Source organism: Ooceraea biroi, chromosome 8 (assembly GCF_003672135.1).
Source record: "Ooceraea biroi isolate clonal line C1 chromosome 8, Obir_v5.4, whole genome shotgun sequence".
NCBI lineage: Eukaryota > Metazoa > Arthropoda > Insecta > Hymenoptera > Formicidae > Ooceraea > Ooceraea biroi.
Window position 1 is genome coordinate 10,919,151 of NC_039513.1, and position 16,051 is coordinate 10,935,201.

Consider the following 16,051-nt stretch of genomic DNA (forward strand, 5'->3'; position numbering starts at 1 on the left):
AAACATCGTACAAACATCGTACAAACATGACATCCTGCGTCGTTCGTTTGCCTCTGCAATAACTTTGATGGAAAACCGCAGAAGACTCCACACGATCTGGACTCACGCTTATGAGTGACTCGTACTTTGACGTCGACGAGGCGATCGCACACGACTCTTTTCGTGTCTGAAGCGAAACGCTCTTCCACGACTGACTGTCTCCGAGTGCGATATACCGTACCGTTTATTCGGTTTCACGTGCAATATTTCTAGTTCTAAGTGTCCAAAACTGTCGTTATAGTGTACAAAAATGATTGTAAACCAGACGACGACGACGACGACGACGACGACGACGACGACGACGACAATAACGACAACGATGATAGATTCTGTCGTGTCTGTCGTGAGAGCCATCGGGATTGCATCGCGTTCGTGAGAATGATAGGCAATGCAATGCTCTGTATTCTTAATAATTAACGAAGCAAAGAGAAAGAGAGAAAGCTGTAATTATTGTAACTCGCGGACGTATATTTTTGTATATATTTATTGCAAACATTTTATATACGGATCTAACAGGATCACACACGCAACAAGAATCCTCTCGGTGGAACTCCGTTTATTGGAATAATCAGAACTCTCTACTTATCGTATGTATTCTAAAAGATAAAGTCCTTATCACCTTTACATGTTACTGCGAATAACATGTATATAATCAGAGTTACATAAGTATATGTAGTAGTCTTACCTACATCAATCTATCGATCTCGAATATACAGCTCTAATCATTTCCGAAGAGAATTAACATCTATTCGATTCACTATTAACGGCTTGCGAAATTTTATTGTTATTAGTAGACACACGATCGGTGTTCATTAATCGTTAATCGCTTAATTTTGGTTTAGTGTTTTTTGGTTTAACACCAGAGTCTTAAAATTATAAATTCCTAATGTTACTTGTAAATCGACGACTATCTTCGCGTTTTGCTTATTAATGTAAAATAAAGAGTTACATACTTAATAATCATCGTATGTAATACAAGATTTCCGCCGTAAAAATTATTTATGGAGCTTGAAGAATGATTCTGATAAATGGAATTCTGCTACTGAGATTTCTTTTAGAACATTAGATCGCATTATTTGGATACCTTAGAAGTACTCAACGTGGCAGTTTATACCTGTTTTGCATACGAGGCACCGTTGCTTCATGTCCGGTGTATTGTTTGATTTTACCAACGTATGATTGCATTGCACCTCTTGAACAAACCGCTCAATGAAAGGTAGCAAGGCAGTGCCGATTTCGTTCTCTCTCATTAACAATGCGCGGAGATGTTAATCGTCTAATAATAATCGTAAATTTCCTCTCATTTGATAAATTTTTTATTTCCCAAATTATTTATATAAGAAATTGCTTACTCGTGTCGCGTAATTAACGGCTGCGATCTTAATTATGGCACTGATACGTGAACGATAAGCAAACTGAGCAAAAATAAAATATCGATGATCAACTTGAAGCTAATTGAGAAATTTTAAATGTCGAGAAGTTAGAGATACTTACTGTCGTGTCGATCTTGCAAGTCAAACACGTTTAATTGCATGTAACGTTACTTTAGAAACACATCTGTTCAAGGATCTATTGAATATAAACAGAGTACGATCAATGGGGGCATTAGGTAATGAAACGTAACGCACATGCACAACGAAATTCGTCTTCTTAGAAAACAAAAAGTTCTGTAATGTATTAACAAACTATATTGATCCACAATAAAAGTTCTTCTGAAGATACAGACATATCACTGATGCATGCCACGTATATATATCTGGTTTTACATACATACTCCTCAATGTATATAGCAAGAGATATAAACAATGACTTTCCTTTAATTCATTAAAGGCGCTCGTCTGGAACCAAGACTTGACGTGAGAAACTTAACGCAAATTCTTTGTTGATTCTAAAATGCGCCAGTTTCTAACTTAAAAATGTTTAAGTCGAACTTTTGCAGACAAATAATATAGAGCGAAGACAAAGTATTAGCAAGAATCAACAGGAATTTTAAGAGTCTGTGGACACACTTTAGAATCAACACTCCGTATCATCGCTTTTTTACCTTATTAGTTCTTTTGGAAAGAACGCGTTATTCTTTTTAGCGCAACCCATTGCAATGTAGAAAAAAAAGCGAATTAACACTTAATAAGTCAATTAATCAAGACACGGAGAGTTGTTCTGCGAAATCACACGAATCGCCGTGGCGTGTTCGCAATTAGTCAAGACCAACGTCGTCCTTAGGAGTCGGTTTCGGAGGATTGGGATGTCCCATCCCGGCGCCAGGGAAACCAGGCATGCCGCCCGGCATGCCAGCAGCACCGCCGAATTTCGAGGCCATTTTGTTGATGAGAGCCATTATTTTGGGATTATTCTGATATTTGAGAACGTTCATTGGGTTCGCGGAGATATCCTTGAATGCCTCGGCAACTTCCGCATCCTGCAAATTCAGAAAGACAGAGTGATCGTGTCGTGTCGCGAAAGACTTACAAATATTATAATATAATCAATAATAATTTTCAATAATAAATTCTTATAAATTTATTTCGTAAGGACAAATTTATTAATGCATGATCATCAACATATTCTATATTTTTATCCATGACGTATTTATTCAAATAGAAATGCGAACGAGAATTAAGTACTCTTAACTTACTGGGCACTACGATTTTCTCGTCCACTTACCTGGAAAGCTTGAAGAACGTCGGGATCTTTGAGGAATTGGTAGAAATCTCCCGTGCCGGGAGACGCGTTATCCGCGTCCGTCTGAGAAGTTCGCGTGTTCTCCTCGCGAGCTTTGGCGGCTTCACGCGCTTTTCGTAATCTTTCCTGCCTCTCGCGTTCCACTTTCTCCTGCCTCTTTCGTTCCATCTTTCTCTTATGCTCCTCTAGTTTTCGCGCCTAGTTATCAATGGTCCAACAATTATTTCATTCTCTTTCCAAGATTATATTTACAATTAGAATCCAATTATAAGATCTTTACAATTAGAATAGCACAACACACACATACATCACAAATTAAAAAGATTTTATTTGCACATTTACACACGCAGGCATCTAAGGACAGTCCAATACATGTCGGAGAGATGCAACATTGACATAGAAAAGTTACGCGTAAAAGAGATAGCATGCTCCAAAACCAGCGGCTGCAAGTTAAGCATGGGAGGTGGGATGCAAAATCTGAACTTGATGTGATAAAGCACGCAAGATTTGATCTAAACATAGGTATAAGTAAATAGGGCATCCTCTCTCGCGATCGCCACGAGAAAGAGTGACCCATCGTGCGTCTTTTAGGAATGCGTCCAAATCTTAAATTATAATGACGTGGAACATGCCTGGTCGAGGTATACATATTGTGAACGCACACAATTAACGAGCTTATTATAGAACGGCGAAGCCGCCCATTTAGACGCCAATACTTGTCGCACGTAATCCCGTTATCTAGGAAAAACGTCGTGGAGTATCGTACGAGCCAATTTCACACGCGTCAAGCTGCGACGGATGCAAATTCAATTTCAAAAGTCATTAAAGCTCATTGCATAAAGGCGTAATTGCTAAATCATCGAGAATTAAATGAGCGTGCGGAATAAAATTGCACATAAGAACATTAAATTAGCTTTATAAATACGTGATGAGAAAGATTTCGCAAATAGGTCGAAATTTGTCTTAATAATATTTCTTGAAGTGTAAGACAGATTTACTTAAATCTTCATAATATTTACAAATGAAGATTAAAACTCTCTTGACAGAGAGAGAAACATTTCATGCATAAAAAAGTCAATTCGCTTCCCCAGGTAAACAATAAGACGATAAATGACTGCGCGGGATGCCACAAACATCCCTTACTGAAAGAAGCAGGTACTTAGGAAGGTAATGGTCCGATTTCTTTGAAAAGCCTATTAATTAAATACGTCTTTCTGGGAGTTCCAGCAAAAAAGGAGAAAGACGTGGAGAGAGAAGGAGAGGACTTTTGCACGGCGGGCCACCTTATACGGGCGCGACCCGGGCTTCTAAATATAAAGGCGCCCGCGGTTCTGACGCTCCTCTGCGTCTGTGCAAATCTCATCTCTTCGCCGTGCGCTACACCTCGGTTAGATGTCTTTACCAACGAAGCGGAATTCTCCCCATGCTCCATGTAATTGAACCAATACAAATATTTGCGTCGGAAACCAAATTATTAACCGTGTTGGTTACACCGTTCGTGTTCTACTTCTGTCTCCAACAAGAAGCATGCGGGATCGCACGTGTTAATTCGGTGTGTAGCTTTCATCGATATTTACACGGGTACGACTGTCTCTTAAAAATTGGAAAACTTTTTATGCAACGTCGTACAGTTATTTGATAAAATAACAAATAAGTTTACAATTTAAACTTTCATCTACGATCAGTTAAAAGAAAGCTTTCTTTCTGAAAAGAGGAAGATAATATTGACTGATCGGCTATTAATGGCAAAGGTGAAATCATCGATTAACGCTTTAGAATCCTAATAGCGAGTGAAATGGCGAGCTCGCGGTCCAAATGTTACATTGGCACTATTTCGATCCTCGCGGACCTCGTGCAGCCGCGTCAAACGGACGACCTTGATCTACGTCGCGCCTCCGTAATCATCGTAAAAATAAGAACCGCTCGTCGCTCGTTGTCGTAAGAGAAACCCCTCCTCACATCCCCGTGACCCCAATCTCTACCTTCGTACGTCACAACCGAGCCGCGATCGGGAAACGGGCCTTCATCGGGACGCGATACCTCGTCAGCGGGGGTTTCGGGTCACAGAATCGCTGCACCGCCACGAAGCGCATCCAAGTAACGTCGAGGCGGGCGCACTCGACAACAGACAGCTCTCGCAATCGCTAATCGCGGCCGCTGCTGGCCGCGGCATTTGAACGACGCACTCGACACGGCGGTGCGTGTGAGTACGGTGGAGCGAGCACTTCCGCCAGAAGTTCCTCCACGTCGTCTCTGTGGCCGATGACCACGAGACCAACCGTTGGGTTGGGTCTGTGGAAAGCTGAACGAAGAAAAAAGCCGACGACCGCCGCGGTTGTCGCAGCCGCTGTTCCTATCCACGGGATAAGAAGAAGAAGAAGAGGAAGAAGAAGACGGTAGAGGAGGAGAGGGGCGTTCTCGGAGTTTGGCGGTAGTGACAATGCCAGTGCCTCGCGGGCTAGTTGGAGTCGAGGGCGACGACGGAATCGAGAAGTGAGAGAGGACGAGCTGTGCGCCACACAGCCCTGGCCCCGGCTGATCGTGTAGTGTCCAGTGTGACGAGATGACGGGTGCGCGGATGAGACCCGCGCTCGTCATGGGCCTCCTCCTGGGCCTTCTAGCCGTCGCCTTACAAGGTCAGTAAAAATCACCGGACCATGGACCGGATGTCGACCACGGCTCGAGCACCGGACGTGAAATACGTTCAGCGAACGCGATCGATCATGACGTCAATCTGATCGACCGGCTAGGAAATCCGAGACTTTTAACTCGTTCGTCACTGGCTGCCATATCCGGAGATTTATCTGAAAATTTTGTTGCAGTAAAAGAATGTTTTAGTACTATCGTCGATGCGAAATCAATTTACTCCGATTACTATGATAGATCGTTGCAATGTCAGAGGCAGATCTTGGATGGTAGATCGATACGAAGAGCTAATCGAAGATGAATGAGGTAGGATTGTCGTAACAAGGAGGAGGAGAGTAGTACCTTCGGGGAGTACAATTAATGCTGATCGTCGTCGACAATGAGGCTGAAACGTTGACGGAGTTGTGACGATTGACTGACGAAGGTCAATGTTACGTAAAATTGCCGGTACGCGTCATCGCCCCCTATAGTTCTCTCATCTCTATACGTTCCGATGATTCGGTCATCATCCGATACATCCTGTGAAGAATCCACCAGGAATATCATCGATCTCTCAATGCTCTTCACATTCAATAATGCTCCATTTTTATAAAAAGAGAAATTACATTTATATATATTATTTCTTGCGTTTTATGCATTTTAATGCAACTTACAGAAATGTTCTCTTTCACTTTTATCAAATAAAGTAATTTATGAGACTTTTTGAAAATAAATGCGCTCGTTGCAATAATCAAAGGATTTATGTCGATGATGACCGAATACGCCTAAGGCGGCATCCCGGAGCTTAAATAAAAGTCTCGAATCTTCATTCAAGGATTTGTTATTTTGGGAATCGATGGGAGTTGGCTGTCATCAAACCCGCGCGATAATTACATAAGAAACACGCATAAATCCGTGCCAGCCCCGTCCGAAGCTCCGAGAAAACGAATTGTTCTAATTACGACTAAACTCAGAAATTCCACTCTTTAATTATAATATTATATCAAAAATAGGGAATGCGAGTTATGCAAGTGAATTGAATTAATATCGCAGTTTCCAATATTCATAGCAAACGCCCGATCGTCGAACAGCGTCGCATTATTAAACATTAATTGACACGAGAAGTAACAAAACGACGAGTTCTGGGAACATCGATGTACATCACATTATTATTATTATTAGGGATGCGATCATTTTATCTTAAAAATGCAGTTTGTCTTTCGAATTTTACGACGACGGGAATCGCAAAAATTCCTAACGACTAAGCGCGGCAAAAAGCTATACATATCGTAGACTACGGAACAAGACTCCGGATTCTATCTTTATCCGGCGCAGCTGCGCTTGCCAAACGACAGCTGCTCGCGTGCGTCTCCTATCACTCGTAACTCAAAATTCGCTCATATTATCGCATTACTTTGGAGACCGACGCAAGGGACGCAAATTTTGCGAACGAACACGCGAGAGGACCGAACTGCACTCCGTTCTCGTGCGTCCGACCTTAATTTATTAATTAATTTCGGGCGAAGTTAAATTTTTTTACGTTCGACGATGACGAGACGAGACTTGCTACTTTGCGCGGAACTTCCAGTTTTTCCAATCAGTTTCACCGTTGGAACAGCTTCGTTTTTCGCGACGAGCTTCACGAGAACGGCGGAACTAAGGCTCGTGCCAAAAATTGCCGTATGTGATATAACAACGAGATATAACGGGCATCCCGCAAGAACGGAACTTCTCATGTTTATGCGCGCGTTCACGTGAGTTCGTAAACTTCCATGATTTCTCTGTATTTGACGTTTAGGTAATCACCCGTGGCGCGTCCAAGCTAGAACAAGTGTCAAACTAAACTGGCAAGATCGCGAGCCTTCTTCGATTACATGCCGATATCGATATCGATATCAGTCTCATCATTTCTCTTCCTCAACTCAAACTGCCCCATCAAGTAAGATCATCATCTTTTACACATTAAAAAAAAACCAGCATCACTATATTATCATGCTATAAATTAAGAGATTTCGTTGCACTGATAGGTAGAAATCGGCGGTCCAGTCAACTCGTGGCTTCTCCTCGTAGGTAGAGATGATAAAAATACGATTTGCTCGCTTAATATATAAATATTTCTGAGTGTTGCTCGGCTCAAAGCCGCCTACCCGCCGCTAAACTTAGAAGCCGGCCATGTCCCAGCTACCGTCTCTAGAAAGATGATATCGACATTTCTCTCGGTGGGAATTCCGTCGTTCTCGGCATGCTGCGATTGTGTCTTCAGGGCACTTTCATGCGCCCATTAAATTAGGTTTTGTCGCAAGACAAATTGCTGCCGATCATCGCATGAACGTGCGCATCCAAATGCGCTGTATTCCCTATATTCGCTGTAATCCCTCGCAAACAAATCCAAATTGGAATCTTCGGTACAATCCAACTGTTTGATGTCGCGTTACACATTGCCGTCTTCGATCTATTAATTGCTGAGAAATGGGAATGCATGAAGAATACTTGCAAAATGACCATTTCAAACCCTTTTTGAATGTTTCGCGAGCTGTCTGGTTGGAGAACGTTTCATCCTAACGACGTAAACGAGAAGTCAAGATGTAAAGAAAAATAATGATCTTTAAGATCCTGGAATCCTCTACAACGTTTGTACAAACTTTTTATTAGTATTCCCTCCACCATGAGAACGTTTCTTTACGGTTTCAATCTCTCCTCCTCAGTTGTTCCGGTATTAAAAGTCCAGCAGAATTATTCAACAGCAAGCTGATACGAGTTGATTGAAAATCGCGATGTCTGCTCGCGAAGAGCGCTCTCGATGCGACGTTACGGATTTTCATCGGATGACACGTTGGATGACAAGTCAAGCTAGGTGTTCCTGCACACCTGTCACCGCGCACGGGCACGCGAAGCGGCCCGAGTGCGTAATGACTTTGACAGGTCCTTGCGTCACCTGGGTCAGATATTTCGGGTTAGTGGTCGCGTGGCGTTAAACTCACCGCGTAGCTCCAACCAACGCGCAACGGATTATCTAATAAAGTGCACGCGCGCGCGCGCGCGCGCGCGCGGTCCTCTTGGCACGTCCGCGTTTAACGAGAAACGAGAATTCTGCCAGCCGAAAATTTCTGGCAGCCCGGCACGCACGGGCGAAACGCAAACAATGCAAGTGTCCCGGCGAACGTACGCGAGACGAGAATCCGATATCGTCGATGTATCGCGGATCGATGGGTTTGATAAGCTATCTTGAATCTGGAGAAAACGATTTATATTTAAGCTAAGAAGTACAATTTGAGAGAGATGTCAAGGGTGGAAATGACGTTGCAGGAGTGCAAAGCGAGGACGAGCTAGACCAGATACCATCCGAGGACCTATGTCGACCGTACATCGAGAAGGCGCTCAAGGACCTCGGCACAGGTAATATTAGATAACGGTGAATATTCGGCTGGGACACAGCGATTTCTAGAATATTTCGTTTGAAGGATCTTTGGAGCAGACCAGTGCAGAGGTCGGAACCGAGGTCGACCAAGAAAGCCATGAGGAAGCGTCACCTGCAAGCGAGGAAGTAAGGTTTACTGGATATTTATGGCTTCCCTCGTTTAAAGTCTAATCGATCAAGCTCAGCAGACCTAGCTTATCACACATGAAAATTCATATCAAAGATTTGATCTCGCAGGCTGCCGAGGCGACGGACGATGTTTCGAAAGAAGAGGGTGAGGCCAAAGACGAGGAAGGATCGGTAGAGGAAGGCGCTGAAGCGGCTACTGACGACAGCAAGGAGGCGACCGAAGAAGAAACCGGAGCCAGCGAAGAAGGAGCAGCAGATGAATCCGGAAAAGAGGAGAGTGAGCAAAGCGAGGAAGTCACGACTGCTGAGAGCGCCGAAGTTGACATTACACAAGAAGGTAAAATTAATCTCGACTGTAATTAATGATGAATATTCATAAATTTGTCTAAGTATTTAAAGAATATATCGTTTAAAATCATTATAGGAGAAACGGAAGAAGCGGAAGGCGCATCCGCCGAAGTAACTGAAGAGAAACAGACCGATTCCTCCGAGAAAATTATCGAAAGCGAAGAGGGCTCCGATCAAACGAAAGCCGAGCAGGAAGAGGACGAAAAGCCCAACGAAGAGAAATCCGATGAAGAAACGAAGGTAGAAGGCGAATCCGAGGAGGGAAAAGTAGATGATGAAACAAAATCCGAAGAATCGAAGAAAGACGAGGAGCAAGGAGAATCTAAGGAAACCACTGACGAAGTCGAATCCAAAGAAGAGGCGGAAACTAGTGTTGAAGAAGGGACTGAAGCGGAGGAAGATGACAGTAAAGTCGAAGAGGGAACCGAGTCGACTGAAGATCAGGCGGTAAGCGCCGAAGACGAAAAGAGCGGTACTGAAGAGGAAGCTCAGGACGAAAGCGCTGAGACTGAAGGCGAAGACAAAGAAAAGGAGAGCGCAGAAGATGCGGCAGGTTCTGAAGGTGAGGAGGGAACAAAATCGGAAGAAGAAAAAGGAGCAAAATCTGAGGAAGAAGCGAAATCCGATGAAGCAAAGTGTGAGAAAGATGATACAGAATGTAAAGAAGCAAAGTCCGCAGAAGAAGAGAAGGAAGGAAAATCGGAGGAAGATGATGCGAAATCCGAGGGAGAAGATCAAGTAAAATCACGAGGCAAGCGAGAAATCGGTGAAGAAGGTGAAGGAACCGACGAATCTGCGGAAGAAGGTAAAAAAGATTTTACAACAGTTTAAAAGTTTCAAGAAAATGATTACAATATATTTAAAATAAGCGTCATAACATAAAATATCATTATTTTCATGATATATTATTAGCTGCTAGCGAGGAAGAGGAGGAACTTACTCCAGAAGAAGATCTGATTCAAGAAATCGAGATACCGGAGAATCTTCGACCCAGGGATCACATTAATCAACTGCTGAAATTGGACGAGGAGAACGAGGAGAAAGAGCGGGCTATACAGAGAGAAGCCGATATCATCCTCAGGGATCTGAAGAGGCTCTACGATAACGCTATTAAGCCGTTAGAGACTATGTACAAGTACAGAGACTTGAGTAACAGACACTTCGGAGGTGAGTGGCTTATAAGTGTCGCATGATTTTAAAAACTGATTGGTAATTCTAAGACTGCTATCAAACGTATAGAGAATTTAAGGAATAACTAACAGAAATTAAAGACAGCTCGATAATTGCTTATTTAATTTTTACTCCATTAGATCCTGAGATATTTTCTAAGCCGCTAGTACTCTTTATGGGTCCGTGGAGCGGCGGCAAGTCGTCCATCATCAATTACCTGCTCGATATGGAATACAAGCCAATGTCATTGAGAACAGGTACGTGATTACCAGAATAAAGCACGACGACCTTTTTTTATAATTTTATTTAGCTTCTTTATGAGCTTTATACTTATGCAGTAGCTAGTTATGTAGGACCTAGCTGTAAGAATGCTAGGAGCATGAATATATAGATAGTGTTTAGGTCGTTTGAGAGAGTGCTTAGAAGAGCATTGCAAATCGCCAAATGGAAAAACTGACACAGGAGCCGAGCCGTCACCAGCATACTTCAACATAATAATGCATGGCGAGGAGGAGGAGGTCCTGGATGGCACCCAGCTAGCTGCTGATTGGACCTTCTCAGGATTACAAAAGTTTGGCCAGGGTTTGCTGGATCGCCTCAAAGGTTTACGACTTAACAACAAATTGCTGGAGAAGGTAAGCGAGCCGATGTATAATTACAAATCATATTTGGATTGTAACAATTAAATCAACTCTAGATAGATTTTCACTTAAAAAATAATTTAGTTAAAGCAATAAATACACATTACGATAAATTCCTGCCTACTAATCGTCTGATGACGTGATCAGGTGAACATCGTTGAGATACCGGGCATCTTAGAGATTCGCAAACAGGTTCAACGCTTGTTCCCGTTCAACGATGCATGCCAATGGTTCATCGATCGCGCTGACATAATATTTTTGGTCTACGATCCCGCGAAACTAGACGTCGGACCGGAGACCGAGGCGATTCTCGATCAATTGAAGGGAAGAGAGTATCAGGTAACGAATCGCGAGAAAAGTAAAAGTATATGAGTGTTAAGTGTAACGGTAACTTTCCAAACAGACTCGCATCATCCTCAACAAAGCCGATCAGGTGAAGCCAGAGGAACTCATGAGGGTGCAAGGTGCTCTAATCTGGAACATATCGCCGTTGATGTCGAGCGCGGAGCCGCCGATAATGTACTCCACGTCGTTATGGTCGTTACCCTACGAGGCCGGTGCACCCATAAGATTGCTGTACGCTCAGGAACGCGCATTCCTTCGCGATCTACGTTCCGCGATAAACAAGAGGGTTGAACACAAGATAGCGAGCGCCAGAAGATTCGCCGTAAGTTCATTCCGATTCCTTGTATCAGCGATCGATCCTCGCTCAATGATCTTGAGCAAATAATTTATGGATGATACAAAAAATCACTTAGTGTTAGCATTAATTATTTGACAAAAAATATATAAAATATAAAATGCTGTAGAAATGCTTAGATTATTTCTAATAAGAGAAAATCATTTTTAGAATTTTATGTAATTGATTCTAATTCTGGATTTCTAGGTACGAGTGCGCAACCACGCGAAGATGGTGGACTGCTACTTGACGACGTACTACAATCACAAGACATTCTTCGGCAATAAACGGGAGATTAGCGACAAGATCATCGAGAACCCGCAGGACTACCACATATACGAGGGCCTGAGCACTCTCACCAACATATCGCGCTACGATCTGCCCGACCCGGACGTCTATCGCGATTTCTTCCGGCTGAATCCGCTTTACGATTTCCCGCTGCTCAGCTCCACGTGTACATACTTCCGCGGCTGCCCAATCAACAGGCTCGACGTAGCGATTGCCTATGATCTACCTGAGCTAGTGGGCAAGTACAAGAAGTCGGTAGAAGCGGTATTGCACGAGAGTGAGGGCAACAGCCCGCCGAGTTGAGTGCGAGTTTGCGTTCCGGAACGGAGCTCTTGATACCACGTGGGGTATAGACACTGGCGACAGCCTTCGCTAAGCCTTTGCTGAACGGTCAGCCGAAAACTTTGCCGGAAAGCCTTGGTAGCGCGAAGGTTACGGGGATGGATCGACAAACGAGCCTGAGGAAGGTGGTACGACGTTTCCACACGAGAATCTTCACCGAAAATTCTCCTCCCCCGAAAGTACAGCCATCGTACTACCCTTGCGTCGTATTCGAGATAGCTCCGACAAGAAAGAGGCCGGATACGCCAAAGAAGGAAGCTGACGATCGCGGGAGCGGAACGGCAGGAAGTCTCGAGGCATGAAAGCCGAGGCGTCGTCACCTGCGAGTAGCGCGCGTAACTCCGAGTACTGCATCCACGGATCCGGATAGTTCAGCCTCGTTTCTCGCAAGTGGGCGGAACATGATGTGGGATGCAGTATCGCGAGTGGCTTTCAGTAGCTACGCCAGCTCGGTTGCAGAGCAAGATGCGAGTGTTGCCTTGTGTCTGGTAAAACAATGCGAGTGCTACCATTCCGATCCAAAAAAAACGGACAGTGAGAGTTCCCTACGAATCAAATGTGTTCAGATATCGGTTCCTCTCGACGAAAATTAGAGGTCTCGGTGTCATCGCGGTCTAATCTCACCTTTTTCTGGGTCATCTTCAAACGGTTCAACTAGATTTAATGTTCAAAATCTTATTTCAATTTAGAATCAATTTGTCTAAAACATTTTTCTTTTTCTCAGACTCTTTAGAATTAATTCGTTTCTTAAGAAACTTTAATTCTAAAATGTTTAATTTATTCATGGAATATTACCATGAAGAAATTTATTTTTCTTTACTTGATTCCAATAATTTTCTTGCAATAAGCTCTTTAAATGGAAATGGATTAGATTAGACCGTTGCTGTCGCCGAGTCCAGTCCGTTTGTGTCACGACGAATCGGTTTGTTGATAGCTTATCTCGAAAGAAGATTCTCCAAAATCGACATAACGTTGAACAACTACGATTTCGTTCGTCAAGTTTCTTCATATCGGGGACACATTAAACTAATCGTACCGAAATATTTCCATTGCGAAAGAGATAAAGTGATCTCTTCTTATGGCTTTTGTGGAATACACCTTGTATAAGCTGATTGTGTTCTTATTGAAATGTAATGAAATAATTAAAGATGATACCGATCTCTCTCACGGGTTGCTCGTTTAACGTGCGAGATAGATCGTGGAGCTTTTCTGAGATTCGGACTTTCTTCAATACAGTTCGCATTGGGCAAAACGTATGTTTCTTATTTAGACACCGAGTCCTCTCAAAATAGTTACATTAGACATTTAAATCTGTAGTTACCCGACGTCTCTTAGCTTTATAGATTATAAATATTTAGATTTTTAGATACCTGAATTTGTCAGACGCTCCGATCCTTAAATCCCTATCCTAACTATCTTTAAATCATTCAAATCATTTCTTGGACTCTCAGACTCTTTATACTCGGAGCTTTTAGCATCTTGAGATTGTTTCTATTGATTTATGAGCAACGAAGCTTTATCATTAAACGATCGTATATAAATACGCAATTCATCTAAGTATATGTTGTTGATATAATTATTGTTATCACTGTTGTTTTGTTGCTACTATCTCTCTCATCATTGTTACCTTGCATTATACAAAGATTACGTCGAGCAGATTTAATATCGTTACGAACACGTATTTAATCGAGGCATCTGATACTTCTCTAGCTAGAAAGTAAGATTTAATATATCGAGACACAGTACATATGTACCTAAACTCTAAGTAGATATATATATATATATATATATATATATAAATAATTATAGGAAATTTATTATAATTTACTATATGTTTAGGCAAGTGTACGTTTCTCAAATAAGAACGTGTGTTATGGTTGCTGTTTATGTATACACGCAAAGTCATTTCATATCCAAACACAATCCATCACTCGCTTGTAAGTTGTACGTAAAAAAATGTATGCACTAACCTCCGTTTAATGAACGCGATATGCAAATTTTCGACGTCCAAAGCGATAATCTATGTTAAACACGAGTAAAAAATACGAATTAAGGCATAAATTGGTTCCTAAAAAAGCTTTTCGTGTACATTATATAATTTGTTGTTAGTCTTTTAAGAGTTTCTCTCTGTCATATAAATAATAATATTTAAAAATGTTTTCTCAACAGACAATTACAACCTGAATAGAATGTTTCAAGATCAGAGTATTTCACTTTCTACGACAACGTATGTCGCGACAAAACGCAGCAACAAGATTCAATGTACAAAGCATACTACATGCAAAGCAAGAGATCCATTCTCATGCAAAACAGGTCACATCTCTCATGCAAGACAACAAGAAATACTCACGTTTGGTGTAGTCTCGCGCAACCATTCGTCCGCTTGTTCATCGAAATCGAACTTACAGGCCAGTCTCAAGTCGTTCGCCGCTTCTTCAAACTTTCCCAGCAGGTGACACGCCCTTCCTCTGAATTTATGAGCCGCCGCGCTGTCTGGGTTTAATTCTAGAGCGCGGTCGCAGTCACGGATGCAGGCGTTCGGCTTGTTCAACAGCAGAAAGATCTGACCGCGTTTGGCGTACAATAGAGCTGCCTGTGGATTCAACACGATGGCTTCCGTGTACAACTGTATGGCTTTCTCGTAATCTTTCTCGACGAATGCAGAGACTGCCTCGGATCGTTTTGCCTGCGACTCGGCGATCTCCTCCTCTGTGGGTTGCAAGGTTAGATTTCCCATTTTCTGAGGAGGATCTTGATCCGGTTCTGTAAAACATCGCATCGTTAATTATTCTTACAGGATAATACAAATGATGTACAAATACAATGCAAAGGCTAAAGGTACGCACCAATTACGCCAGTCATATCCAGCTCCACGTCGCTCTCCTCCTCCTCGGATTCAGATTCAGCCTGATATTCAGGTTCAACTTCAGGCTCGGCTTCAGGTTCAAATGCACTTTTAGATTCGCTCTTGGCTGATGAGTCATTGGCTTTGGGTTCCGGTATCTTGCCGCCGTAGTGCTCTATCAGCTCCTTGATGAAAAAGAGCTTTGGATCGTGCAGGAGGGACGAATCGTCCATGCATTGCTGAGCAAACTGTTTTAGCTGTTGGGCGACTGTCTCAGGGAACACAGGCATCTCCATGTTGCCTGCACAAACAAATTTTCATATTGATGACACAGGAAATATTTTTCTTGTAGATTTTTTAGAGAATTGGGCAACCCAACGCGCGCATACGCGCAATAAAATCTACGTGTCGAGGTGTGACAGAGGTGTGCAGGTCTCTGCGTATGTGGAGGCACGCATTAAGCGCATTCGATTTGAAGGACACGCACCGTGCATGCTTCGACTCTAGCTCTCGGAAATGATAATCATGAATTGCGACGTGAATGAGGCGAACTCACCGGTAATTCGGGACAAGCGGGATCTTCCGTGGCAAGCGGAGCAATATTATCGGAGAACTATTATCGCGTATCTGTACTATTTACGATTCGACGCCGGGTCAGTTTACTGTACGATGCACAACAAATTGCGCAAGCACTACGATTCCGCAGTATCATGCGACATCGCACTCGCTCTGTCGGCCGCCTGATCTAATTTACAGATTGGCTGATGAGTGGACGTTCGGTGACGCGCGATTACGTTCGGCGCGTTGTTCTGCCAATAGCGCGCGAGATCACGAACATGCGGCGC

The 16,051-nt window shown here is 42.9% G+C and overlaps 2 protein-coding genes across 3 annotated transcripts; one reads left to right on the top strand and one right to left on the bottom strand.

The window, feature by feature from the left end:
- Positions 1–509: 509 nt before the first annotated feature.
- LOC105275470 (putative protein FAM10A4) lies at positions 510–15,949 on the bottom strand. The gene is made up of 5 exons (XM_011332317.3): positions 15,763–15,949; positions 15,208–15,507; positions 14,712–15,124; positions 2,704–2,919; positions 510–2,458 (listed from the first exon to the last, which is right to left on the bottom strand). Exons 2-5 carry the CDS (start codon positions 15,500–15,502, stop codon positions 2,237–2,239), a joined length of 1,146 nt encoding a protein of 381 aa, XP_011330619.1. The 5' UTR covers positions 15,503–15,507; positions 15,763–15,949; the 3' UTR covers positions 510–2,236.
- LOC105275469 (sarcalumenin) lies at positions 2,947–13,723 on the top strand. 2 transcript variants are annotated; one of them, XM_011332315.3, is made up of 11 exons: positions 2,947–5,357; positions 8,653–8,742; positions 8,808–8,890; positions 9,002–9,230; positions 9,318–10,046; positions 10,154–10,408; positions 10,552–10,668; positions 10,814–11,046; positions 11,200–11,391; positions 11,456–11,719; positions 11,939–13,723. In XM_011332315.3, exons 1-11 carry the CDS (start codon positions 5,285–5,287, stop codon positions 12,320–12,322), a joined length of 2,649 nt encoding a protein of 882 aa, XP_011330617.1. In that variant the 5' UTR covers positions 2,947–5,284; the 3' UTR covers positions 12,323–13,723. The 2 variants fall into 2 exon arrangements, with proteins under 2 accessions (XP_011330617.1, XP_011330618.1); XM_011332316.3 differs by having other exon boundaries at positions 2,948–5,357; positions 10,874–11,046.
- Positions 15,950–16,051: the final 102 nt, after the last annotated feature.